This window comes from Sabethes cyaneus, chromosome 3, assembly GCF_943734655.1.
Source record: "Sabethes cyaneus chromosome 3, idSabCyanKW18_F2, whole genome shotgun sequence".
Lineage (NCBI taxonomy): Eukaryota > Metazoa > Arthropoda > Insecta > Diptera > Culicidae > Sabethes > Sabethes cyaneus.
This window is the reverse complement of record NC_071355.1, coordinates 85,843,540-85,871,408: the sequence shown is the minus strand read 5'-3', so window position 1 is coordinate 85,871,408 and position 27,869 is coordinate 85,843,540. Positions and strand designations below refer to the sequence as shown.

The 27,869-nt window shown below is 36.9% G+C and overlaps 2 protein-coding genes across 3 annotated transcripts in view; one reads left to right on the top strand and one right to left on the bottom strand.

The window, feature by feature from the left end:
• The window catches only part of LOC128744481 (rabankyrin-5), a 37,495-nt gene extending 10,533 nt beyond the window's left edge, over positions 1-26,962 (bottom strand). Inside the window, exons 1-3 of one of the 2 annotated variants that reach the window (XM_053841526.1) lie at positions 26,845-26,962; positions 26,209-26,526; positions 25,733-26,148 (exon numbers count right to left, since the gene is read on the bottom strand). In XM_053841526.1, the coding sequence (XP_053697501.1) occupies positions 25,733-26,148; positions 26,209-26,526; positions 26,845-26,848 (738 nt within the window). In that variant the 5' untranslated portion in view covers positions 26,849-26,962. The remainder of the gene's footprint in view (positions 1-25,732; positions 26,149-26,208; positions 26,527-26,844) is intronic. The other variant, XM_053841527.1, reaches the window with a different exon arrangement.
• Positions 46-18,694, top strand: LOC128744482 (uncharacterized). Its single transcript, XM_053841528.1, has 3 exons — positions 46-698; positions 18,129-18,361; positions 18,426-18,694. Exons 1-3 carry the CDS (start codon positions 647-649, stop codon positions 18,636-18,638), a joined length of 498 nt encoding a protein of 165 aa, XP_053697503.1. The 5' UTR covers positions 46-646; the 3' UTR covers positions 18,639-18,694.
• Positions 26,963-27,869: the final 907 nt, after the last annotated feature.

The window sequence follows — 27,869 nt, the reverse complement described above, 5'->3', positions numbered from 1 at the left end:
CAGTGATATTTCAAAGTTAATAGAGCAATAGAACGTGAAGGTGCATCAGCCTGAAGAAAGTCGACAAAGAAATTGAGTTCACGGAGGAAAGTTTTCTCTATTTGTTGGTTGAAGGCCCAACAAACGAACGGGATGACGGATCAAGAGAAAGCAACTGTTTTGGGTGTAGTGTAATAAAAGTCGTTAATCAACCAAACGACGACAAAAGCAAAGGCAAAAGTCACGCCAAAGTGCCTCGTTTTATACATAGTATATGTGCGGTTGAATGTCGATAGACAAAATTTCAAACCTCGCGATTTCATCATTTTGAATTTCACTCACAGTTTACGTCACAGCGTCCGGTGTCTGAATCGAATTATGAATAAAACATCGAATTGCTAAATCGTTTGTGGAAACCGTGTGCGATCGAAGACGAAAAGCTGTTAATTAAAAATTGTCTCGTCTGTTTTCAAAAAGAAGCGCGTGTTCTTGAGGATCTCCAGCGGGAGAATCTTTTCAACGAAGAAGCATCCAACACTTGTTGGTAACTAACGGGAACGAAACCGGGAAACTTAGCTTGCAGTGGCAGATCTGCCGTTTCGTGGCTGAGTGCAACGTGCTGATTTGTTTCGCGCGATTCTGTGGCTCTCTATCCGAGATATTTGCAATGGAAAAGCAACTTGCTGTACTAACCACAGCGCTTCTACTGCTTATTATAGGTAATTAGTTTAGGATTCCTGGAACAAACAGACCCACTGGGTGGGCAAAGTGCTGAAAAAAAGATCAACTCATTTAACTTTCAAAGGTCCGACTGCGCTAGTCAGTTAGTTTAAATCAATGGTTGAATGTCTGTTGCGATTTGTTAAAACATTTAAATATTTTATCACGGCATGTTAAGTTGTTCGAGCTATTTACGCGTTATTCGATTCAACCAATCGCACTGTCGTAAGACAGCAATCTACTTTTAATCAAGTTTTCGTTTTATCATTGCACAAAACCGCAGAGAAAGGACAGATAATGTGGCATAGGATTGGTGGTTTTGTTTGCTTGTTTTTTTTCTGCTTTGTACCAAAAAAGAGCACAGGCCAAGTTCAGTGACCCAAAAGTCCACTCATTCACCGTATCTGTACTGTAACGCGCTCAGAACTGGTAGTACTGCAACTGAAAGATTAGCGGCTTTTGTTTTGTACCTTATTTCGAGCAAAATTTCGATGTGAAGGTGTTTGTTTTGGAAGACAAATATTGAACGTAACATGATATCAATGAAACGTGCAAACGACTAAACAGAGTGATAAACAAAAGCTCGTCACGAAACGTAAAAGTATGCTCTGTTATGATGTAGCGACTAATTTTGCTTAAGCACATTATATTGCATTTGTTATAATATTGGCTATATATCGAGGTACTTTTGACGGAAGTGGGGAAAATGTTCCATTCAATTCCACTACATCAAATGTTCTAGGAAAATCTTAAAGAAAAATCACACCACTATTTCAAAAAACGCCCAACATTGCTTTGTAGGTACAATTCTTAATGACATCCGGCAAAATTTTTTAACCTAAGGTTAGGGGTTAGTTATAGTAATTAGTATTTGCCCTAAAAATAATTATTATGATCACAAAGTCATTGCTATGACTATGGAACGTCTGTTAAATACTGCATTGCATCCAAATACAATTTTTGTTCAAACGCACACATAAATTTAGCACCACTGCGAAACACAGCCGTGATTATTCGTGCCTTTTTGGTTAAACATTCATCGAGCATCACTTCGCCTGCACCGTACTCACAACTTTTTCTCTGTTCCCCAAACCTTAATTGCCGTTTCGCGGAAAGCATTTCAAGACAAAAAACGTAGTCGAAGATAACGCGACTAAGGAAATAATGACCGTCCCGCTTTTGGTGTATGAAAACTTGTCCTATGATACTAGTCCAGGCTAGCGGCACGCTTATTTTGCTTCGATTTTGCTCATTTTACTGTACCATCTTAGCCAAGCTGAATTTGATAAAAAATGTGTATGGCGAACTTAAAGAGCTAGCTATTATCTAGAATAGTGCTCAATATAACTATATCCACCTTTTTTCTGTTTACGGTGCTACAAGGCTGCAAACCACAGCCTTATAGTACCGCAATACTTAATATAGAGTAATGTTAGTTTCAGTGCTATTGTAGACAATGACTAGCTCTACAAATTCCCTGTACATAAAACTTTTTCAAATTCGGCTTGGTTAAGGCGGCACAAAATCAGCTAAAGTCAGCTTGGTAAGCCTGATAGACTAAACTAAAAATATCGAATTTAGAGAATTCTCCAATTAGTTCAGCTTGCCTTCAAGGTTGACACGCACAATTTGATTCGATTTTGCTCTTTTGACTGTACCATCTCAGCCAAACATAATTTCAAAGACATAACTCTTTTGGTCACTCATTAACTCTATTATAATTAACAATATTGCTGAACTAATTATTTATTGCCCTATCTTTATTAATTACGGTTTCATAAGGCTGGTGCCCGGTTGGTAGCACAAACTGCACTTTTTTGCTACCAATTCTAGTAATATATTCTAATCCCACAATGACTACAAGAAGTTAAGCAATATTGTACATTAAAACTAACTCTACAACTCTTTCATACATAACTTTCGGAAATTCTGCTTGCCTGCGAAGATACAGTCAAAAAACCAAATCCGTGTGCCAGCCCTGATTATTATAAGAGATATCAGAAATTAAAAAGAATGGTGTGTTGAATGTAGAATGTATAGTGTAGAATTTATTCGTGTATAAGCAGAAATTTTTTTAAGAATGGATTTCGTTTTTATGGAAGCAGGTGATGATGTATATAACGATATTCCGTTTAATACTTATTATTTATGAACGTTGAAAATGACGCAATCAATTTATAGACACTCCTATATGTTATCACACATGAAGCAAAGCTGTTTATTTTAAGTTGGGAAACTTTTGTAGTTTTAGAACGGCGATACAGAACTCATATCAGTAGTTATAATCTTGTCCTTGTGCCTTGTGATATGGTTGTTGCTCACTGTATATTCGAATGGTTCATAAACATATGCATACTCGGTACACTTTTCATGGTAACGCTTTAACGGGAAATTAGCAGTCATTAACTTTTCGTCGGAGAGCCCAATTTCGGAAGCAGTTTTTAGGCCCAAAAGCGGGGTTCTGTTTATAGGAATGTATACACTGCACTCTTCTTGCCAGTCTGAACACAGCGAATATATTTTCATGAACAGAATTTTTGTTTCAAACAAAAAAAACTTCTTTAAAAATTTGCAAATTTGCAGAATCGATGATAACTAATTTCACCTTAATTTTGGATGTGATTTGAAAAAAAAGAAAATTCACTTCCTTTTGGGCACGATTCGATTTTGCTAACATATTTTTTCAGGCTTGTTATCAAAAACGAACAGCCGCTGTATTAGCAATATATTCTATTTTTTTTTGCAAATATTTCTTTGACCCGGCACATTGTTCACATTAAATGAAAAAGAAAACAAACGTCAAAATAAGTGCATCCGCTGATAAAAGAGTTTGTTTATTTTGAAAAGCAACAGGATCAGCAGGTCACTTGCAATAGAGAGTATCATGCATTATATGGATCTTTTTCTTGTGATTTTTCAAGCCTCAACTGACGAATATTTATGGAAAGACAGGTCTCAGGTTTCAGAACCACGGCTTAGTGAGCCAAAAAAAACCCAGCTTAAGAACGTGAACGGAACGCCTTCTCAAAATGAACCAATGATGTTTTCTGTTGTTAAGTATGAGTTATTAAACACCTGAAAAATTCGATGATTTTGGATCAAGTTTCAATGGAATGCAAACTGATGCAAAAATTCATTTTCATGGAAAAATAGAACCGTAGAGTATACACGTATCATAACTGTGTTTTTGGAACAAAATTGTATATTGGAAACATTTCAATTTCGATTATTGAAGTATATTAGTAAATAGTGGCTTAGTTTTTTGATGTATGTGTTATGGCAAGGTTTATGAAAAAATCAAAAAAATTGCGAGCGTCACGAAAAAATGATAGGTTTTGAGCGCGGTTGACGGTTTCCAGATTGAGATCACACCAAAAAAGAAACCTAGTGATTTTAAAATACGTATTATTGAAAAATTGAAAATAATGAAGCATCGTATAACTGGAAATTCTCGCGTCGTGATTGGTTAGGAAAGACGCCATAATAGTTTTATTGTGATTTTAGAAAAAAGTGAATTCTCTCCGTCCCAACAGGTCGAAGATTGTTTACGACGATCTAAAGCTATACCAATTTTATATCTGTGCTTGAGAAGTAAGCCAGAACAAACAACAAAATCTCCTCGTCTCAACAAGATGTCTTAACACTGCAATTAAACGTAGACCATTTTGATGCCCTTACTTGGCAAATGCACCAGAAAGAGTGACAAAACCCCTCGTGCCAACAAATTTCTTACGATAATCGCGTTCGTAGTTCAATTTGATGCCTGTGTTAGGGAAGTGTGCCAGAAAAAATGTCAACAGCCCTTATCCCAACAGATTGTTAATTCTTTATGGCGAGAGGATTAAACGCGTTATGGTGTAATGAAGGATCTTTCATGATTTTTTACATTTTTGTCAGGATTTGCAATTGTACAAAAAATACAAACGAGAAGTGGGATATAGAAAAGGTTATCGTAGAACAACTTTTAGGCAACGGTTTTGCAGAACTTGCAACTCTCGCAGATTTGACTTACTAGCGGAACCCCAGTCAGCTATATACTGCAATCGAGAATCAACTACTGCAAAGTATATATTTTTTAGACACAATTGCGACATAAATGGTAAAATTCTCCGTAGTAGAGAACATAACGATCCAACTTTTCTGTTCAAAGAGTTTCGGTCGGAGTCCACGTACGTTCTGATAGTAAATCCGTAGCGAGTTCTGTTGTGTTCACTCGTCAACGGAACAATTGGATGAGTGGCGATTTTTTTTCTTGTATGGATATTATCACTACGACTAGCATTTTGATCTATTGTGATATTCCCCAAGTGTTGTTCCGCACTTCGCTATTATTGCAGTATCGCTATGGAGTGAGCGAACTGCTTATTACCCATACTTAAAGTGTCGGTGTTTTCACCCTTTTTTCCTTCTACGCTGCGTCCTACTTTTCAACCAATCTAGCTCTAGAGCCATGAAGTGCGAAGACTAGTTATAATTTGTCCTTGGACAAGAGGCTTCATTCGCACCTCGAGCAAGTATCATTCTTATAACCAGCCCCGGCTAGAGGCTTCATGTTCGGTAAAGCAGAGCTGAGCACAAAGTTAGGGTGTGTATATGTGTATGTGTTCCTTACTACTTTTGCATTACCAATCTCGTTCCTAGAACCAGTTAGTGGAACAAGTTATAATTTGCCCTAGAACAAGAGGCTTCATTCGCACCTCAAGTAAGTACCACTCTTATAACTTGCCCTGGTCAGAGGCTTCATTGTTAGTAAATGCAGAATGCAATGGGATATGGAGGGGCCTGAGAATAAACCCATGCTAAAGTCACTTAACAGCGAATGGCCTGATTCTGCTAAGAAGCCGAGTTTATATATTAGGATATTAGGATATATTTTATATCTTAATTTTTGTAACAACCGGCTCGAGAAGAAGTCGGTATTGATCAGCATGCAGGGACCTGATTAGAAGGCAAAATGAGGAATAGCATGCTCTCCCAAGTATGCTTTTTCCAGCCATCATTTTGCAATTTTCATCGGTCCTGGTCAATAACGGAGTAGCAGCATAGGGGCAGTATCCTATGCTTTTGCCTAAAAATTCAATTATATGATGCAATTAGGGAAGGGGTGGGCATCATGAGATTCGTCGGAAAATGTTGTTAATTTTATTTAAATATATATAACAGTTTCCAGAACATGAAAATTTATTATGTTTATTCTATGTTGAAAATGCATCTTTTTCATTAAAATACATTTTAGTCATGATAATGTCCGGAAGCAGTAAGCGGACGAGTTTAAACATATTTTCACTAACAATTCAGATAGAATTACGTATGCCACAAATATTCAAAATTGTGGTGAATCACCCTTTGGGTTAAAACCACTCAAAAAAAAAAAAGATATTCAAAATGCCATATCTTCAAAACTACCAATAGGGTATTGTTTTTTTAGTTAAGTGATTCTTATGTAGAATTTTCTGGCGAACATTTCAGGCATATTTATTTGAAAATAAAATTGGGGGTGTTTTGAGATATTCGCATTTTTTGTTTTAAATTACAAGGAAATGTATGATATTGACCAATTAGATAAAAACTAATAACATCATTCGATGGCGCGGCCAAAAACCCATAGAAAAAGTATATTGGTATGTCTTCACATCGAACTGTTTCAGAGATATTTGAACTCGAAAAATGACTTTTTCTGAAAATCTGTAAAAAAAGGAAGTAGCGCCTCTGCCTCTACACTGGGTTATTTCGAGGATTTGGGAGGAGGAAAAGCTACCGGAGGAATGGATGGAAGGAGTGGTTTGTCCCATCTACAAAAAGGGTGATCGGCTAGACTGCTGCAACTATCGTGGTATTACGCTGCTAAACGCCGCCTACAAGGTACTCTCCCAGATCCTGTTACGCCGGCTGTCACCGATAGCACAAGGTTTCGTAGGGAATTACCAGGCGGGTTTCATGGGGGCTCGCGCAACTACGGACCAAATTTTTACTATCCGACAGATCCGGCCCACGCATCACATCTTTATTGATTTCAAAGCAGCATACGATACAGTCGATCGAGACAAGCTATGGTATATAATGCACGAATACGGTTTTCCGGACAAACTGACGCGACTGATCAGAGCTACATTGGATCGAGTGATGTGTTTTGTACGCATCTCTGGGACACTCTCGAGTCCCTTCGAGACGCGACGAGGGTTGAGACAAGGTGACGGTCTATTTTTTATGCTGTTCAACATCGCTCTTGAGGGGGTGATCCGACGAGCGGGCATCGAAACGAGAGGCACGATTTTTACCAAGAGTAGCCAACTTCTAGGCTTTGCAGATGACTTCGATATCATCGCCAGGAACTTTGCGACGGCGGAGGCAATCTATGCCAGACTGAATGCGGAGTCTAGGAGAATTGGGCTAAAAATAAATGCATCGAAGACCAAATACATGAAAGGAAGAGGCTCAAAGGAAACAAACGCGCGCCTCCCACGGACGCTAACCGTTGACGGCGACGAACTAGAAGTGGTAGAGGAGTTCGTGTATTTGGGATCGCTGGTGACCGCGGACAACAACACTAGTAAGGAGATCCAGCGGCGCATCCAGGCGGAAAATCGGGCCTACTTTTCCCTTCGTAAAACGCTACGATTTATGGACTTCTTTATGGACTTGAAGCCATGACCCCAGATAACACAAAATCGTAATAGAAAGTTCACATCAAATCGTTTTCATGTCAATTTCACATTGGAATTGTACAATGATTAGAGTATGTCAAATCGAAGTGAACAATAAGTTGTTTCGCAGTCGTGCGTGTCTTCATATACAATTCATGACTGTGAATTATAAAGCAGGATAGACAATTGCAATATTTGATTATATCTTAACCATATATTCAGGAGTATTTAGTTGCGTGTTATAAAAACTGCGCAAAATAGAATTACAAATAGTTGTCGATATTTTCGCACGTATATCGCCTCCACTTTGGTACATATATGTTCTTATATGGAGAGAAATATAACTTTTTCGTTCAGATATGATTTCGTATACCTCAGTTGCAATCGAGATATACAAACCAAATGGTTTACTGGGACGCTGCTTACGGAGGACATACGCGCCCTTGCCGTGTTTGAGCGGAAGGTGCTGCGGGCGATATTTGGCGGAGTACAAACTGAAAGCGGAGAGTGGCGGAGGCGTATGAATCACGAGCTACAGGCACTGCTTGGGGAGACTCCCATCGTACATCTAGCAAAAGTTAGCAGGCAACGGTGGGCCGGACACGTCGTAAGGATGCCGGACGACAGTGAAGAAGAAGAAGAAGCGCCTCTGCTAGGGGGATTGATCAATCGGCATAAAACTTTGGGAAATTGGTTGTGAGGTCGGAACGAACGATTATGCCAACTTTGATTGAAATCGCTGATGGTCGCATCCATTTTTCCGTTTTTGTGTCCACTTGAGATGGAATGACTCATTGAATAATTTTTAAAATCAAGCCTTACATTGCAACTTATTTTGTGTTTGTTACATAACTAGAAACACAACTCTGATAAACACAATTAAACTAAAATAATGATTTTCTACTCAAAACTTAAACGATTGCGTTTTCTTTTTGGTTTTGGCAGTGGGACAACTAGTATATTTCGAGTGGCTAGGCCATCTCGTATCAGTTTCTCGTCAGCGTCAGCGGTCACTATAGGATGGAATCGCGGCAGATATATCCAACACAGTTCGGGTGACGAGCCAGTTTTTGGAGTCTCTTCCAAACAACGCTTAAACACAAATAAATTGTATTAATTTTCCTAACCTAAAATTATAACGGTTTGCTGTGGTGTTTTAAATCATTAATCAGTAGACAAGGTACTGGCTGTTCAATTACTTCAGAATACAACCCATTGATTTTTGCGATTTTAAAACCAAATTCTAGAATACATTCTAAATATTGACACACACCTTTAAATTCATAGCAACATCAACCCATTAAACGGACTCATTTCTCCTGACAAAACCTTACCATTTTTACCCCGCATGTTTTTAATTGTTTTACTACTTTCATGCGTTTCTCGCGATGGTACTAATTAGTCGTGACGCACAGAAATGGAATTTTTTTGGCGCCGTTGTCCACTCCAAATGGATTAGTTTCAGCATATGGAACTGCTTCGGATGGCTCGAAACGGAAAAATCCATTAAACTGGTTCATACTTCAACATCAAAGGAAGGCGGGAATAACAAGTTATGTTAATTCATTTAGTAAATTGCATATAGAGAACCGGTTGTAAAATTGGCGGAATTAGATTTCGCAGCTTGCACACAGAATGAGCTAGAAAATGTTATGCTCCGGATAGAAAATTAATAATGGCATAGAATATTGAATCACTCTACTCTGCACGCACAATTCAGCATACATATGTGGGATTTACTCGTATACTATTTTTTAACGCGGGGGTTTCGAACTAGCCGCTTAGAAATTAGTATCCGTTCATCGTAAAATGTAGAGGAACGCATCTTATCTCATCAAAAACGCGTAAAAGGCATTAGTGTAGTGACCAAACAAATGTGAAACAGATGGACAGAATGCCATTCCAATAGAGTTGCTATGCTATGTTAATTTTGTTTTATCGCTGACTAGTCCATTGAGCACGATGATCAGGTCAAAATTTGTATTTTTCGAATCTGACGAATTCACTGATAACCATTTCAGATTAATTTGAATTTGATATTGACATTGGTGATGATTTTGATATTGACATTGATAAAAAACCTTGGGTCGAAAAATAAAATATTACTTGAACCACATTTCACAGTATCATAAAATAGAAACAAAAAAGACAATGTAATAAATGTAATGTAATTGAAGACTTGTCCGAAATCATTGTATATTGCTTCCATTATTAGTAGTCATAATCGGCTTTTAACTAGAAAGCAGTTCAATTTTTATGGATACATAATGCTTGCAATTGTAACCCAATTTAGAAAGCTATGTTATACCTTTTATTTTGCAGCGACTATAGCTTAGGACCGCCTAAACAAAATTGGTCAAAATTACATGGCGCAAAAGGCAATGACTGCTGAGCTGGGTCGGATCATCAACATAATTTTTCATCGTACGCTGTTACAATTGAGTATTATCAACGCTTCCGGAACAGGCGCTTATTCTTGATGACCCCCGGCACCAACACTGACATATATTTGTAATCGTTGCTTGAGTAACGAATGGCGAGAGAAACATGTGTTTCTGTTCCATCCTAAACTGGTGTAACACATTTGTGTTGATCTGCTCTATTTTCACCTAATTGTCGTTACCTATTCCAGCTAAAGAAAAATATTAAGTTGACCTAGTGCTTATATATATATGGAAACTGCTTCGCCGTCGTTGTAATTATAGGAAACTTGTATCATAAACTGACAAATGAAGGTGTACAAATGTAGCGGTAATTTTGCTAGAGTCTATTAACACTAGATTTACGCAGGAGTCATTCTAGGGAGTCTTCAATGACTCAAACTCATTTTTTTGTTTCGATTATAGTCACATTAACAGTTTATCACACTTATTATGGTCAACACGAACCTATCCGTCGTCTAGCTGTTTTCTGTTAATTTAAATTATTGTAAAGTGTGCTTAGTTGTTAAGTTTCATTTATGTGACTATGAGAGTAAAAAGATGCTGGGTTTTTGCACCGCTTTGAAAACCGCACTGTGCATTTTCAAGTTGGCTTTTCCCAACCATACTCATTAATTCATTAAGACAATGTATGTTGGATGAAATTATTAATAAGTAACAAATAACAAACAGCTTGGACGAGGGGTCAGTCCCGGCGTAGTGATTAGCATTCACGCCTCTCACGCCGAGGACCCGGGTTCAAATCCCAACCCCGCAGAAGTCACGAATGACATAAGCTGTTAAAGTGACTATAAACAAAAAAAAAACAAAAAAAACCCTACACCGAAGTTGTCTCTAAATATTACTTGGATATTTCTCTTACTTTTGATATGCAAGCTCTAAATTATATTTTGCTGGAGGCATTTCACCGATAGGTTCCTAAGCAATTCGATAAAACGAGTTTTAAATTATAAATTAGGCCATTACAAATATTTTATAAAGTTTTTGTCCTTCCGGTGTTCGGCCATTGATGGGGGGGGGGGGGGGGGGGGGTGTAGGGCGAAAAAAAAAACAAAGTGAATTTTTTAATCGAGCAAAAAAAACCCGATTTAATCCACCTAGTGGTGAAAGGAACCTTTGTTATACCAGCTTATATGTCATTTGAAATGGGCATTTCCAGGTCAAATATTATTTTTAATTTGTATTTGAATTTGTAATTTTTATAAAACTGACAGAGTCAAATTCTATACACATCACTTTGAACTAAAGTCTTAAATAAGCTGTTTCCAGGACCAGCCATTCTCAAGTTATTCAGATGTGAAATCTAAAAATTATCTATTAAAGTTAACACATGCAAAGTATCCGATAACCGTGTAATCGACCTTCACGAATTCGAACCATATTTTGTCAGATTGTTCATTATAGGTCAGAAAGCAAACATCTTAAATTTGGTGCCGATTGATACCCCCCACGATTAGTGGCAGTACCTCCTTTTTAAAAGAAAAGACCCGTTTTGTCAAACCTTTTTATTTTTTACTTACAGATAAACGTGGAAATCTCGACCAACATGTCAAAAGGTTCAATGTGTAAATGAGAGATTCTCTATGCGTCTCCTCTCTTATGCTTATTACGGAGACATAAATGCATTTCAACCCAATTTTTCTAAAGGATTTTAGCTTTCCAATAACACCGGCAACCGTTCCATGCAAAATAGATGCATTCAAGTGCATTTATGCCGCCGTAATAAGCGTAAGAGAGGAGGCGCAAAAAGAATCTCATTTGCACATTGGACCTTTCGAAATATTGCCCGTCAAATATTAGGATTAGAAAGAAACTATATTCACATTCAAATTCCAATTCCAATCGAAAATAGTCGAGAAAAAAATGTCTTTTTAAGCGTTTTGAGCTGGAAATGATCATACAGATATCGACACGTCTTCGGAACTTAATTCAATTGTTTGTTAATGCTGTGCTAGTTATCATCCATATGCATCCTAGCGATAAACAATCTTCAGTGTGTATTTTAACCTACTAAATAACTTTATAGAACATATGAAAGCAATGAAAACAGCGTGTACTTTTTGAGCAGAACTGATTTTAAAGTGGCTGTTTGTCTCGGGGTACAATGCTAGCCTAACAAGCCAATCGTCGTATGTTCGAATCTCGACTGATCGGTTCCGTTACAGAGTTAATAGGATCTTTGCCCTATCCCGTAATTTTCCTGTACTCTAATAACCGGCCCGGCTGCGAAGTCTGTCGATAAAGAAGGGTTAAGTTCTGAAGGACGTTTACACCCATGACTTTGCTTTGCTTGAATTTAAACTGGTTTCTTTAAACAAATCATTAAATTTTGCAACCAGTAAGAGATAGATAGTTACTATTTGCAACAAAGTTGCTTATTTTAGTGTGTTCTACAATTTTTGTGAAGACGCTATTTTTTGGACGCGTTTCAAAAATAAAAATTTGTGTCACCCTTCTAAGCGGATTCACGGTCACCCTAAAAGTGTCAGGAAATGTGCTATATTTTATTAATTAACTGCTGCAAAGAAACACCCGTTGAAAAATTACACATTTTACTATATTATTCTGTTTTTGAGGTTTAGTTCCATTAAAGGTTTGGTCATTAAGGTTTTCTTGAATAAATTTCATCAATCATTTTTAAATATCTTTTGACCAGTAGAACCAATCCTTATGAAATTTGGTAAATACATTTACAGTGTTAAGACCTCTCGTTTAATACTAAAACAATTGAAACTAGATAAATTATCTTGGTTAAAATCGCTATAAAGTATTGTAAGTTTTAACGTGTAACTTCAATTGCTCATAACTTTCAAACTAAAAGTCCAATCAAAAAACCATTCAATAGTGATCTATCCGGATATATTATCTTTCAAATGAGACTAATAGCGCATAAATCGGCTTGGCCATCTCTGAGAAACAGGCGATAATTATTACGTTGTCAAAACACGTTTTTAAGCATAACTTTTAAACTACTTGTTTTTATTCAATAAAACTTTCTGAAAATTTTTATAATTCAGCAAGAGCTTTCATTTGGTACTAAGATCATTGAAATCGGTTGTGTGGTTCCGGAGAAAATCGTGTCACGTAGTTTTCACATTTTTGCTTATAACTTTTAAACGAAACATCGGACCACGAAGCAATTCAATAGTGATATACTAGGCATTAATACCTTTCAAATGAGACTAATAACGCATAAATCGGTTCAGCCATATCCGAGAAACAGGCGATAGAAAATGAGCTGCACACACACACATACACACACACACACACACATACACACACACATACACACACACAGACATTGCTCAGTTCGTCGAGCTCTATCGATTGGTATATGTGATTCGGCCCTCCGGGCCTCGGATCAGTTTCGTGTTTTTCGACCAATTTCTAAACCTTTGTTATATACTATAACAAAGGTAAAAACATGGATTTTAGGAACTTTTATTTAAGGTTTAAACGTGAAAACCGAATCTATTCTTGCTTATAATATATACGTGATTATTTTCTATGCAAAAATATACGAAAAATGATAAAAACGAAGGAAAATGTTTTTGGACGATTTTCGGGAATTCCATTGTTCGAATTTCCATTTCTGTTTCGTGCTAGAAGCTTTAACTCAACTCGGAGACTCATTTTTCGAGTTTTTCAGACTGTTGAGCCCACCGACAATTGATTTTATAAAAAGAAATTTGACTCATATCCTACAAATTATTTTTTTGCCCCCCGATTTTTCAAGCCAATTTCCAAGGGGGGGGGGGGGGTGACAAAAACTTTAAATATGATTTGCAATGGCCTTATTTATTTTTATAAATCTGATTATTTTCCCAAATTCGTTCAATTTGCAGGCTTTAAATATCAAGTTATTCAAAAATAAATTGAAACTCGATGTTTGGTTCACACAATGAAACATTTTTACAGCAAAGATGCTCTACTGTGCCTCAGGCAGGTTTACGAGCTTCAATTACTTGACCCACAGTTTGACCCTCTTCATTGATAGTAGTCGAAGAATATCTTCAGCATTAACACAAAGTTGTCTTTCTATGAATTTTACAATTTTCTATCAAACTTAGTTCTTCTTCGATACCGAAGCAGATATATTTTCAAAGCAAAATTTTAAAAAAGCTTAAAAAAACAACAAAGATATTTCAAAATACCGGAAATAACGTTTTACCTTTGTTATACTATAACAAAGGTTTAAAAATTGGTCGAAAAACACGAAATTGATCCGAGGCCCGGAGGGCCAAGTCACATATACCAATCGATAGGGTTCGACGATTTGAGCAATGTCTGTGTGTGTGTGTGTGTGTGTGTGTATGTATGTAATGATTTTTTCTATCGCCTGTTTCTCAGAGATGGCTGAACCGAATCGTTCGCTATTACTTTTGTTTGAAAGGTATTATTGTCTAGTAGATCACTATTAAGTTGCTTCGTGACACGACGTTTCGTTTAAAAGTTATAAACAAAAATGTGAAAAATACGTGACACGGGTTTCTCTAGAACTACATGACCGATTTCAACGATCTTAGTGTCAAATGAAAGCCCTTATTAAAGCTAAATTATTCAGAAATTTTTAATTAAAAACAAACAAGTAGTTTAAAAGTTATGCTTAAAAAACCTGTTTTGACAAGGTAATAATTATCGCCTGTTTCTTAGAGATGGCCAAACCGATTTATGCGCTATTAGTCTCATTTGAAAGATAATATATGCTAATAGATCACTATTGAATGGTTTTTTGATTGGACGTTTAATTTGAAAGTTATGAGCAACCGTATACACCACACCAAAATTAACAATAATTTATAATGATTTTAACCAAGATAATTTACCTAATTTCAATTATTTTAATATCAAACGAGAGGTTTTGACACTACGAATATATATGCAAAATTTCATAAGAATTGGTTGTACCGGTCAAAAGATATTAACCCTCGAACACTCGCGCCAACTTTTGCAACACAGTTACTCGCGCGCACTATAACCCCAAACCTTCCATCTCTACAGCTAAGATAGAAATATCTTATTTATTGTATATGAATTTGTAAACTCAGTTTTTATATTTTTGCTCTTTTTGTAATTGTTGTATGACTTTTTCTTGTATTACAAAATTGTACAAATGATAAAAATACACAACTTTGCTGAATATAGTATACCTCTATGTTTGCTTGTTTAGGAACTGTAGAACTTTGATTATAAAAAATACCCTAATTTTGACTACGAATTACTCGACTACCAGCAGACGGACACATTTTAAACATTTTACATTGGCTAGTTTTCCTGCATACAGACACCATTTTTCCATATGAAGAAACGAGAGAAAATTCCACTTGGGGTCAATTGCGGTACACCTCGCATGCTGATTGTTTCGTTTCTGTGATGGCGGTTTATGCTGATCTATTTTTCAAACAATTTAAATTATTAATGCATTGAATAATTATGACATTTTGCTCAGAATAAGTTTATTGAAGAATATTCGTTAGTTAAACAACGATTTGTAACTTTATAACAATATGGCGTTGAAAAACCTACACGTGTTGTACAAAATACAACAGCGTGAGTAACCGAAGGTTAATAAAAATTGATTAAAATTATTCAAGAAAACTCTATTGATGTGAATCAAATAGAATGGCATTACAGGAAATTATGCATAGTTCAAAAACCTATAAACTAGACCTTTACTAGGCAATGTATATGTTAAAGAATAAGATTTCCTCTCAAATTAATAACAACTTACTTATCCTTACTCAGCAATTACATGAAAAAAGGATCTATCAAAATTTAAAAGTGTTCCTATTTTGTTCAAAATTTGTAAACTTATTCAATTTTCAAAAATTTTATGTAAACCAACGCATTACGCAACGTTAACCAATAGATGAATTATGTTCCGAAAACGTGTCGATTTCTATCTCAAATACCCAGTAAGACCGTATAACAAAGGTTCCTTTCACCACTAGGTGGATTAAATCGGGTTTTTTCTGTCTTTTCAAAACCGGTACTTCGGTGTTCAAAAATTGGTCGGTATTACTAATTTCGGTACTACTGGTACTACTGGTTAGATAGCCCTAAATGCAATGCAGGTTATACAGCAAAGACTCGGCGATAACACAGTGCAAACACATGCAAAAAAATCTAAATTTAAGCTGATCTTAATCTAGTTACATACATTTAGATATTCTTTTTAAAATTGAATTACCAAACATAATTTTCATACGTTAGTTACCTAAAAACAATAAAAACGTACGAATCCGTACATCCAACTTGCGATAACCGTTTCCAAAATTAGCACGGACTAGGCAGGTATGGATGAATTTCAAGGATGACATTGTGCATATCCCGTTCCAAAACAAGCGACATTTCCGTAGCCTGCTGACCTGCTTTAATATTATAATTATAGTCCCAACGCTATGATTCTCACGGAAAAGACTACTTTTAAACGTCTTCCACCAGATCCGTCTTGCGTTCCAAGTTCAATGTTCAATCTACTTCCTAGGTCGAGACAGGTTCTTACCCTTAAGACTGCACCATTGCATATAAGAGAAGTGCAACCGTTGCCTTTCACTTTTTGTTGCTCTTTTTCAGTGTGTGGGTCATGACGACAGTTTTATGTACCTACTGCTGCTTTTCATTACGATGAGGGCAGCAACTGCCAGACGCCACAAGACCAATTCAGAAATGGTAACTCTTAAACGTGAACTGATGCTGCTTTTGCACAGCTAACTTTAAATTAACCTGAAAATTTCCAGCTATTAGGTACTATGATTTAAACGTAGATTTATGGTTCATTGAGGCTTTAATTAAAATTTGAAACTAGTAATTATTACTTTCACTATACTAGCAATAAAATTAGAATTAAATGAATCAATGGTCCACAAATCTAGCAGAAAACGTTTAGTTCGTTATATGTAATCGTGGCCGATTTTCGTTGGAAACACCGGGATACGGTATACAGGAAACGAAACAAACAAACGAGTGCTATCTTGTTAAGCTAAACCCGTTCCCATATTACAACCTTGCCTGAAACATTGAACTTGAATTCAGCGTATAGGCTTATTGAGAGAAGCGTAGCATCATTAAGAAAACCGGCCTAGATTTGTGGCTTAATTTGATCATTTAAGAGATGTGTTTAAAACGTTGTAAACGGGCTGTCAGATAACCAAAGTTTTCTAGAAGACAACCTCAAACTGACCAAATCTTAAAAATGATATTTTCAATGCTGTTTTAAAAATAGATTTCTAATATGCCAGTAAGTGCGAAGGTGCACACCCTGAATGAAACGCAACAGTTCGCTGTAAAGCGTTCTCAAATTAGATTTTCTGTAGCCACTATGACCTACATCAACCGAAAATATATCATCATGCTTTATTCTACTAACTAAGTGTTCAGATTGTTCATAAGAGTGAGCGCAAAAAAGCAAAAGCAACCGACACCCAATTAATAAAATAAAAAACAATCGGTTTGACAACCAAAATACAGTTACTTTCAAAAATTTCTAATAGTTCGTAGGATATAAGATAGAATTCCAAATCTATAACCTAACTGTTTGTTCGAATACATCTCTGAATGAGCATTCTGTTTTGCATTATAATCCAAAACCTGTTAGTATTCTGAAAATGCAGTATGACCTTTGAAAGTTTTGAAGTAGATGACCATCAATGTATTCAAATGTGAACGATAAATACCCCTGTTTGTTAAAAAAATCGTTTTGCATAATGTGAACTCACACATAATTTTTACTTTACTAACGGATTCTTGTTTTACTCACCGTAATGTGGTCTTAATTTACAATAATTAGCATACGCGTAATTTCTGAGAAATGCACTTACTGGAACATTATGAGCATAATTTCTGGAACGAGCAAAATGAATAAACCATGCTACTTTGGAAAATCAGATTTTATCTTTACTCGCCAGCATAAATGAATGAATCACGCTTAAATTAGTGGAAGTCTGCCAGTAATGGCCAGGGTTTTCTTAGGCGAGGGCGTGCGACGACACAGTGCATTGCCTTAAAGAGTCCATGATACTTCTCATATACATATGTGACGAATAACTGAATGAATAAATGCACAAACCAAGTGAGGGAAAACACGTGACTAAGAAATTTGTTTCGAGACACAAACTTTTTGTCGTCTGCGGAAGAGTTTTGCCTTGATTGTATGTAGTCTGGCAAACTGCAGCCACGCCAGTGGAATGCGTAGACTAAATAAAAAGGATGATTGTTTTATGAGACCCTTTTCGACAGTATGAAAATCGTTTGAATGAATTTTGAAAAATCGTTATAAAACAGGAAAAATTAAGGTAAATTTTTTAACATATCGTTTTTTTTGTTTCTATATACTATTCCACAGAGATCAACACTGCCCTTGCGATAAAATGCTTCCGCTGTACAGTCGCACCACCGAATCGATACTCCAACAACACGAAACCTCAGTTGTGTTCTAGATTCGACCACTCCAATTACTACACAGTTGACTGTCCTTGGTCAACGATGTGCGTAAAGAGGGTCTTCAAGCTCCAGCTGCTCAAAGCAGAACAGGAAACTGTAAGCCGTGATTGTGCTCAACAGAAAAATACCGAGCAGGTTTGGAAAAATGGCACGAAAAAATCTGCTAATGCTTTAGCTTTTTCAATTTATCTCGCTTCAGATCTATAGAAACGGCAACTGGACCAAGGAACATCACATAGAGGAACCCTACCAGGAAGGCTGCCAAACGATAGACGATTCCACGTACTGCTTTTGTCGGGGGTCCTTGTGTAATTCGGCTACCAAGGTCGAAAAGAATAGCTATCATACAGATGCTATGGCTGTTATTTTCGTATTTAACGTCATGAAATACATACGTAATATAGACTACTGATAAAATAGAAGCCTTAAAGGCAGAAAAATCGACTAGTTTATAACGCTTAGTGTAGTTAGCTGTTTTGAAATTTATTTACATTATTTAATAATTTCATTAGTCGGTAAGTCAAAACAATCTACAAACACATTTTGAAAACGCTTAATTAGTACGCACTTGTTGCGAAAAAAGAATTTATTTTGTATGGTTTCGAATATAATTTTTTAGATTGTACTGTATCAAACATTCTGGCTTCAAATATTCCTGTGACGCCAGCAAGTTATTGTTATTACATTTTGCAAATGCATTTCGTCTTATATGTTGTGATAATTGATTTTAATAATATTGTATAGATTTTTGATACGCGAAAAAATATTATCCGAAAGCCTAAAAAACCCGTGCATTTTAGAAATAACATTGAATATTTTAAATTCAAACGAACAAAATGGTATAGCTTGGTTATTGCATATTACAGTGCTCCTAGTGAAATGTCTTAGAAAACTTAAAGCACTTATGGATGAGAAATATCCATAACAATAATCGAAATTCTTCATACTTTTCTGTTCATTTGCATAAAATGTATAAAAATTCGTATCAGGAATCGAGTTTTGAGTACCTAACTGCTAACATTGAACCTAAAACTAGATTTAAAGCAGCCCGCCCAGTTAGCTTCGAAGTACGATGCTGACCCAATAAGCCAGTCGTCGTATGTTCGAATCTGGACTGGGCGGGGCCGCTACAGAGTTAATAGGATCTTTGCACTAGTCCCGTAATGTTCCTGTACTCTAATAACCGACTGCAAAGTCTGTCGATAAAGAAGGGTCAAGTTCTGAAGGATGTTTATACCCATGGCTTTGCTTTGCTAGAATTAAGGCAATTAAAGTAGGATTGTAAACCGTTGATCATACTTAAAGAAGCTGCTGTAGTTAGTTCGCCGGTATGCACATAAATTGTGCTATTGAACCATTGCGCAAACGACTTTGAACGTGTATGTAAGAGTTTGTGAAAACAGATGACAATCCACATTCGAGATCAGCATATCAGTGACAGCTATTGCTCTATCATATCGCGATGAACATTCAGGGGGTCAAGTTCAATGAGTCTACAGCATTGTTCAAAACATGGTAGTTCGTAGGGGTCGTTACAAAGCAATCTCTGCGCTGCATTGACAACACTGATTCAATGAAGTCCATTTTGGTGGTTTCATACTGAAGTCCGGTACTCAAAATTGAATAGAGGGCAACAGAGGGGTGGGAGACAATAGACGAACTTCTCGGAAATCGGTCGGAAATAAATGCGATGTCCTGTTTGCAATTAAACTTACGGTTGAGGAGTATGTATGACATGTAGTCGAAGAGGACTCGGTTGAATTTCCAGGAGAATGTAATAATGATGCACCATTTAGCAAAAGTCGATAGCTGCTCCTTGCATATACCGAGTTTAATGAGAATCACGGACTATTAAGTAAGAAATTGACATCGTTGAATGTTGTTGTTGAGTTGAATGAATCGTTTAAAATGAGGAAAACCAAAGCTCCGAGATGGCTGTCTTATTGAAATCCAGAGTTAGCAATACGAGATCTCGAGACAAAACCGTTGATGTTGACTTCTACATAGTCTTGTTTTTGCTCATCTTAACCATACAGAGACAGAGACATCTGTTTCTCACAACGACCAAGTGGTCTTGTTTTCCGTTCAACCGTTTGGTCTGCTTCAGAATAATGTCTGAATACTACAAAAGAAAAAAAATTCCTGGATTTTCGGAGAACCCAAAATCTGACGGAGAGCATATTCATTCTTTTGCGCTTTGCCGATAAAACACTGAGAATTGAGATTATTTTCAGAACACGGCAAAAGCCTGATTCTACAAGGTAATCGGACAGCTATCAATTAAACCATCGGAGCAACGAGCGTCCGACTCCAAGCTTATCCCGATTAGCGATGGTTCCATTTATCGAAAGCGGCGGGTAGGTTAGTGTTACTAACATCCGTTGGCCATCGCTCGTCGAAGCTGTTAATCACCTAAAATGTGAGATTTTCAAGATGGGTTCTCGTCATTGGCGGAACTGGTGATCATTTCGCGGGGGACTCTAGTCCCCGGCATTTTTTCGACCATTTTATTTGTTCGGCCAGGCTAATTTGTCTAGGAAGGGCTCAATTTCTCCTAGGGGGGCTTAGCAAGCAACTTTCTCGAAGACAGCAACCTTCTATATCTTCACAGTTTTAAAATATTTCTAGAACCACATATTTTTTTCGTTATTTGCGACATCTAGCGAATCAGTTCCCAACTTCGTTGTCTGTTTCCAGATGCGTCTTGATAAGATAAACAACTTTGTCGAAAACTGCAACCTTCAATATCATACCAGTCTGGAGATTATTAACCGTTATGTGTTCGACAGGGTACCCGGGTACCTTTTCAGCTTTCAAAGTACGAAATTCTAAAGTTTTCTTTGATCAAGGATACTGAAACTCTGTGACATCTAAGAACTAGTTGAATTGCAACTTTTCATAAAATAAGTTTTCATGTAGCACTTAAGGGGGTGGAATGGGGGGGCTTCGAATTTTTTTACCCCTTAAGTGCTCGACAAGGGTACCCGGGTACCCACAAATTGAAACGCTTGTAACTTTGGCAATTTTTGACCGATTCGGACACTTTTACCACCAAAAGATTCAGGAACTTATCCACTTCCAGTGTGGTTATAACAGAGCCGGAAGTGGCTCATCTGGTTCCCGGAAATCCGGCAGTCCAAGGATGTGTTCCGGAATTAAAGCACTTTTTATATTTTTGGATGTAATTATAGTAATATGGGTGTCCAAAGTTCTTCCAATTACTCCGAAAGGTCATTCTTCATTGTTTTAAGACAATACAATGATATATCCTTGGAATGGCCATTCTGTGACAAGTTCCCGTGGGACCTCCTGTGGCCATAAAACTGTTTGGTTTGCAACACTGGCAATATGGGTGTCTAAATTCATGAAATTACTCCAGAAGGACATTTTTGATTATTTTGATTCTATCTGATGATTTTGCCACGGCATGGCCATTCCGGAACATATTCCCGTGGGGCTTCACAGTTGTCCAAAACCAAAAATATGTGCGCATTAGAGTTTTGAGTGGGAAAACTTGATTTTAGGTTTATGGAACCTTTGGGAGAGTTTCTTGAAATTAAAAGTTCTATCGTATGGTGAAATTCAAATTTTGAATAATCCCCCTAAAAGTGAAATAAAAAATTTATTTTTCTGCAGCTTCAATATAACACATTGATGAGTTCTGCAAAGTTTTAGAGTATATTATTACAAGAAATTTTGCTGAAGACTGTAACCTTCTATCTCTTCAGCGAAGATAGAAAAGTCCTATTTCTTATATGTGAATCTTCAAAATCAGTTTTTCTATTTTAGCTCTTTTTGTAGTTGTTGTATGATTTTTTCATGTTTTATAAAGTTGTACAAATAGTAAAAATAAACAACTTTGCCGAATGTAGTATACCTCTATCTTTGCTTATTTAGGAGCTGTAAAACTTTTGTTATAATAAATACCCTAAATCTGACCCCGAATTACTCAACTATGCACAAACAGATACAAATTACATTACATGAATCTGAAACTAAATAAAAAACTACAAAAAGTCAGGAAGTTTCATTTGTATCCGTCTGCGCATAGTCGCGTAATTGGGGATCAAAATTAGGGTATTTATTATAACAAAAGTTTTACAGCTCCTAAATAAGCAAAGATAGAGGTATACTACATTCGGCAAAGTTGTTTATTTTTACTATTTGTACAACTTTATAGAACATGAAAAAATCATACAACAACTACAAAAAGAGCTAAAATAGAAAAACTGATTTTGAAGATTCACATATAAGAAATAGGACTTTTCTATCTTCGCTGAAGAGATAGAAGGTTACAGTCTTCAGCAAAATTTCTTGTAATAATATACTCTAAAACTTTGCAGAACTCATCAATGTGTTATATTGAAGCTGCAGAAAAATAAATTTTTTATTTCACTTTTAGGGGGATTATTCAAAATTTGAATTTCACCATACGATAGAACTTTTAATTTCAAGAAACTCTCCCAAAGGTTCCATAAACCTAAAATCAAGTTTTCCCACTCAAAACTCTAATGCGCACATATTTTTGGTTTTGGACAACTGTGAAGCCCCACGGGAATATGTTCCGGAATGGCCATGCCGTGGCAAAATCATCAGATAGAATCAAAATAATCAAAAATGTCCTTCTGGAGTAATTTCATGAATTTAGACACCCATATTGCCAGTGTTGCAAACCAAACAGTTTTATGGCCACAGGAGGTCCCACGGGAACTTGTCACAGAATGGCCATTCCAAGGATATATCATTGTATTGTCTTAAAACAATGAAGAATGACCTTTCGGAGTAATTGGAAGAACTTTGGACACCCATATTACTATAATTACATCCAAAAATATAAAAAGTGCTTTAATTCCGGAACACATCCTTGGACTGCCGGATTTCCGGGAACCAGATGAGCCACTTCCGGCTCTGTTATAACCACACTGGAAGTGGATAAGTTCCTGAATCTTTTGGTGGTAAAAGTGTCCGAATCGGTCAAAAATTGCCAAAGTTACAAGCGTTTCAATTTGTGGGTACCCGGGTACCCTTGTCGAGCACTTAAAGGTGTTTTTTTTGTCGAACACATAACGGTTAATATTATTTGCCGTGTACTCATGGACGACGCGATCACTCGTATAACTTTTTTACCGCGACTACTGTAGGGTTAAGAACCCCGGAGTATACGAAATAATTGATTTGACGAGGAATGTCAACAAGCAATGGAGAGGAAAAAATTGTTGGATTTCCATCGTTTTGTATTTCCCGAATTTTTCTGTTTATTTTTGCACAAATGCGCTTGGTCACATTCGTCCAAAATCTGATCTCAGTCCAGATGCTCTTCCCCAATTTTTCCAGAATTCTAGAGAGCATAATACCTTTCTCGCTTTCCTTCTTTGTACTGACACACCACACATCATCAATAGTTATCTCTTTCTTTCCTGAACTCGAAACTTGGCGAATGCACACTAAATCGAAATCGATGAATTTGAGTATTGAATTTATTTTGAATTCGACATTTTTCGTCACATCTAATCTAGTTCTTTGACTATTGAATTGTTTTAGCATTTTTTAGTATAACAAAGTTTATTTTCAATTATCAACATATAATACCTACAAAAATGACTTGAAAAAATTATCTAAACATTTCTACTAGAGAGAACTTGGCCAAATACCGGCGAACAAGGAACCAGTATACCACGATTTTGAGGAGTAAAGTGCGCCAGAAGGAGTACAGAGATCGTGTAATATTAGAACAACTATTCCAAGCTAATGACACGCGTAAATTTTACGAGAAGGTGAACCAAACTCGTAAGGACTCACATCGAAACCTGACATGTGTATGTGTGGGGACTAAAGAGAAAATGACACAAACAAGTGCGAGGTGGTCGGCAGGTGGAAGTAGTTCTTCGATGAACACCTCAATGGCGAAGGAACCGGAACGAAAGTTAACTTAGGAGCGCCCATGGAAAATAATAATGTCTCAGGGGACTTGACCTCCAAGAAATCAAACGAGAAATCGTGTTACTGAAGACCAACGAAGAGATTCCCATCGTGCATCTGGCGAAAGTCGGTAGGGGGACTAGCAGAGCTAGATGATTTGGAACATTCTTGATACGCAAGGATGGTGCCATCGTTATATCCGGCCATTTTCGTAAGTAGTCGCCTCTATCCTACATACTGATCGGAGCCAGATCCGATCAGAAATCGCGCTTCGATCGGAATATATCGTATGCTATAACACACGTCGATCGGGAAGTTTCTGATCGGAACGAGCCCAATCGGAATGCAGAACCGAGGCGAATATCTTTGCGATCACTCACACTCGTTCGATGGGTAACCAACCGATTTCAATGAGGTATTGAAAAGACGATGGACTGCAATCGAAATACTATCTTCTGTAGTGTTACGGCTGTGAGCGGTTCTGTTCTTGTTCCAGCCAATTGGTAAATATTGGGTTATTATGAAGACGAAACTAAAGGCGAAAGACGACGTGAGCAAAAACACGACTGAAATTAAAATTTGGCGGAATTGGATAATTGGAATAAAATTGGAAGAATAAGAACGAAGTTTTGTATCGAAAATTTTCCAGGATTTAGAACATAATTTTTCCTGGTTTCACCTGATTTTTCCATCACCGCAGAAAGTAATGTAAAAAACTTTCTTCAGATAATGATCTCCCTGGATTATTAAGAAACCCTCGTAGCCTTTGGTTCAAACTGTATACGATAATTGTGAGGTCTCCATACGTATAAACTTTTTCGCATAGCATATCTAAATATTTTTTTCGGCATTCCATCACTAAGTTATTATACCATGTCTTTAATTTATCTAGCCAGATTATACATGTAATTAGATAAAAAACAAAAGTGTAGCGAACTGTAGGTTCGATTCGCAGACAACAATTAAGGTTAAGGTTGAATAAATAATTTACCGATAAATGTAAAGTTTTGAGATACTGTTCATAATTCCCGCTGCGCTCTAAAGGGATGACCAAAAAAGGGATATAAGAAAGGAATTTTGCAGCTCTAGGGAGATGAATCAATACTTGTCAGGTTAGAATCATCATGTAGCATGAAAACTTTAACATTAGGGTTTAAAATAAATCAATGAAAATTTTTTCTTACCCGGGTAATCGAGTCTAAAAAATCCCTCCAACTTTACAATAACGGTATAAAAACAAAAATGGTGAAACAAATTCAATAGGGTTTTCACGTAGCGCTTGCTGTTGCATATACGGTGTATTCAGTGTATATGCTGCCAATATTTGCAAACAGTCCCAGTTTCTATGGAGATGGAACTGTGATGCGAGTAGCGGCAGTATAAATACGCAATTCACGTATACGCAACTTAGCAAGAGCTACGTTAATACCCCTAATGTCTTGATAGTTAGACAATACCGAATAACGGTATTAAGCCTGATGCAGCTGCGGAGCCTCTGTTGAGGCCTTTGCCATTTTTTAAATTATTCAGATCACCCTACGTACGAGACCCCTCATTGTATTTCTGAATGTGTTGGTTTCTACTTACCGCACCATCATTCTCAACCAGACACAAGAAAACTACATCCTCTCGTAGTAAGCGCACGGCAGCATGCAGAGGATGCTTGGTTTTACTTTTCAACATCTGATACAATAGCGGACCAGACATGTGTTCGAAATCCTGAGGCGTTAGGTCTTCCCAGTGGGTTGATATCAGCCCGGAACAATATTCGAGCAAGTTTGCCGCACCGACCTCTTCGGCTACACAGTAAAACCGCACGCAGGAACGAACGGAAACCGAAGAAACCAATGCTCGCTCACACAAACCCATTAATCCTGGTAGTTTGAATCGATGCGACGTTTTGAGCAAATCTAATGCTAGGGAATCATGCTGTAAATCTACTACATCGGTGTAGATCCACCGAAGTAGGGCGTAACCAACATCAGCGTCGAGGTCAGACCAATCTAAAATCAATTAATAAACTTGTTACAATGCCGATATGATTTGACTACCTATTTTCTCACCTAGTTCTGACTGATTGATAATAATCTCTTCCCTCCACTCTTCACTGCGTGCATTTAGAACAAATTTATGAGCCGGCATAGTTTTATCTTTCAATTTGACCGAAATGTCCGAGTAGGTTGTACGTCCATACAGAGTTGCCACCGTCATTACCAGCCGGGATACAAAGCTGCTAAATTCGCCCAGATCGTGATCGTCACTAGATGCAGCAGCCTTGCTGTATTTTCGTTCAAGTTCAGCATAGTTTCGCTGAAGCTTGGTGTATTCTTCTTTGAGAAGTTTGAGGTGTTTTTCTAATTTTACGGAGTCGTTATTGGCTGCTGAAAAAAAAGCATCTATGTTTATTGAACATAAGTCACATTCCTGACATTTCATAGGAAGACGATGATGCACTATGTGAAAACAAAACAGATAAGTGATATCATATTGTTGGGCGAAACCATTCAGTCAGACACGTTATCATGAGTCTATTTTCACGCGATGAAATTCCTGCATAGGAAATATTTATGGCTCGCATGTTTTACTTTACATTTTGTGGAAAGCTACTTATGCTGAAGAAACTTGCAAACTCTTTTGTAGATACAATTTTTATAAACAAATCGTGCATAGATTAACAAATAAAGCAAACGATTGCTTACCCATACTTCCTACGCTTTACGACTAACAACTGTTGAAGCGTACTTTCACCAAATCAGTTGTAACACATAACTTTTACACTTTTTTATTGAATTTTCTGTTAGCAAATTAGGAAGTTGTGCTTGCAAACTGATATAAAATTATAAACACTTCCGACATACGATTTGCCTGATTTTGTCTGTCAAAATCTATTTGACATAATCGACAGAATAAATATGTCGACTCAATCTAATGACAAACTAGCCAGGACACGAACACCAATGTCGAGTTTTGCGCAACAGGTGTCTGGTTGATTCTGGGTAAGTTTGAATCATCTGTGTGGTGTATTTTGTGATTTGAGAGTTGTGATAATGTTTTTTATGTCTAGATAAATAAATTCACTTTTGTACCTATTGTATGCAAGTTAACCAACTTGCACAAAAGAGTCAGAAATACATGCTGCCAAATTGCCTACATACAGGCGTGTAGCATGCAGTTTACAGCTCTACGTGCAGAGGAAAGTCAGTGAGTGAAAGACTGTCTATATATATGTTGACAGAAAATTTCTAAAGCAACAAATACCGCCATCCGGGGTGAGATTGTGCCACGGGGGTGAGATTGTGCCAAAAACCAAAAATGTTTATTTGTGAAAATTTATTATATCTGTAGAAACTGGTGACCTAAATTCAAAATGATGATGAACATAACATATTTATTCATAACTTAGAATGGAACACAGATAGGGTAACCAACGTATTTTGGACCCCCTCAACAGCTGTACATAATTTGGACACTTACAGCAAAATCAAATGGAAGTGTTCAAATTATGCACAGCTGCTGAAGGGGTCAAAAATAGGTTGGTCACCCTAATATTAGCAAACTATTTAGCCTAAACAGTGTTTCAAAGTTCGCGATCAAAAATACTCGGAAATAACGCTTGTAAAAAATGTCTCGCATAAACCAACCCAAATAAGAAATCGCATCAACTTGCTATTTTGAAAGTATATAAACTAATCATTTACAATGTATTGAAAAGTTATTAGGCTTT

Bases quoted from the DNA above. Each gene is read 5' to 3' on its own strand.
- LOC128744482 (XM_053841528.1), top strand. From the start codon at position 647: ATGGAAAAGCAACTTGCTGTACTAACCACAGCGCTTCTACTGCTTATT. The intron at 699-18,128 runs GTAATTAGTTTA...ACTATTCCACAG, and splicing joins GCTTCTACTGCTTATTATAG to AGATCAACACTGCCCTTGCG. The intron at 18,362-18,425 runs GTTTGGAAAAAT...ATCTCGCTTCAG, and splicing joins AACAGAAAAATACCGAGCAG to ATCTATAGAAACGGCAACTG.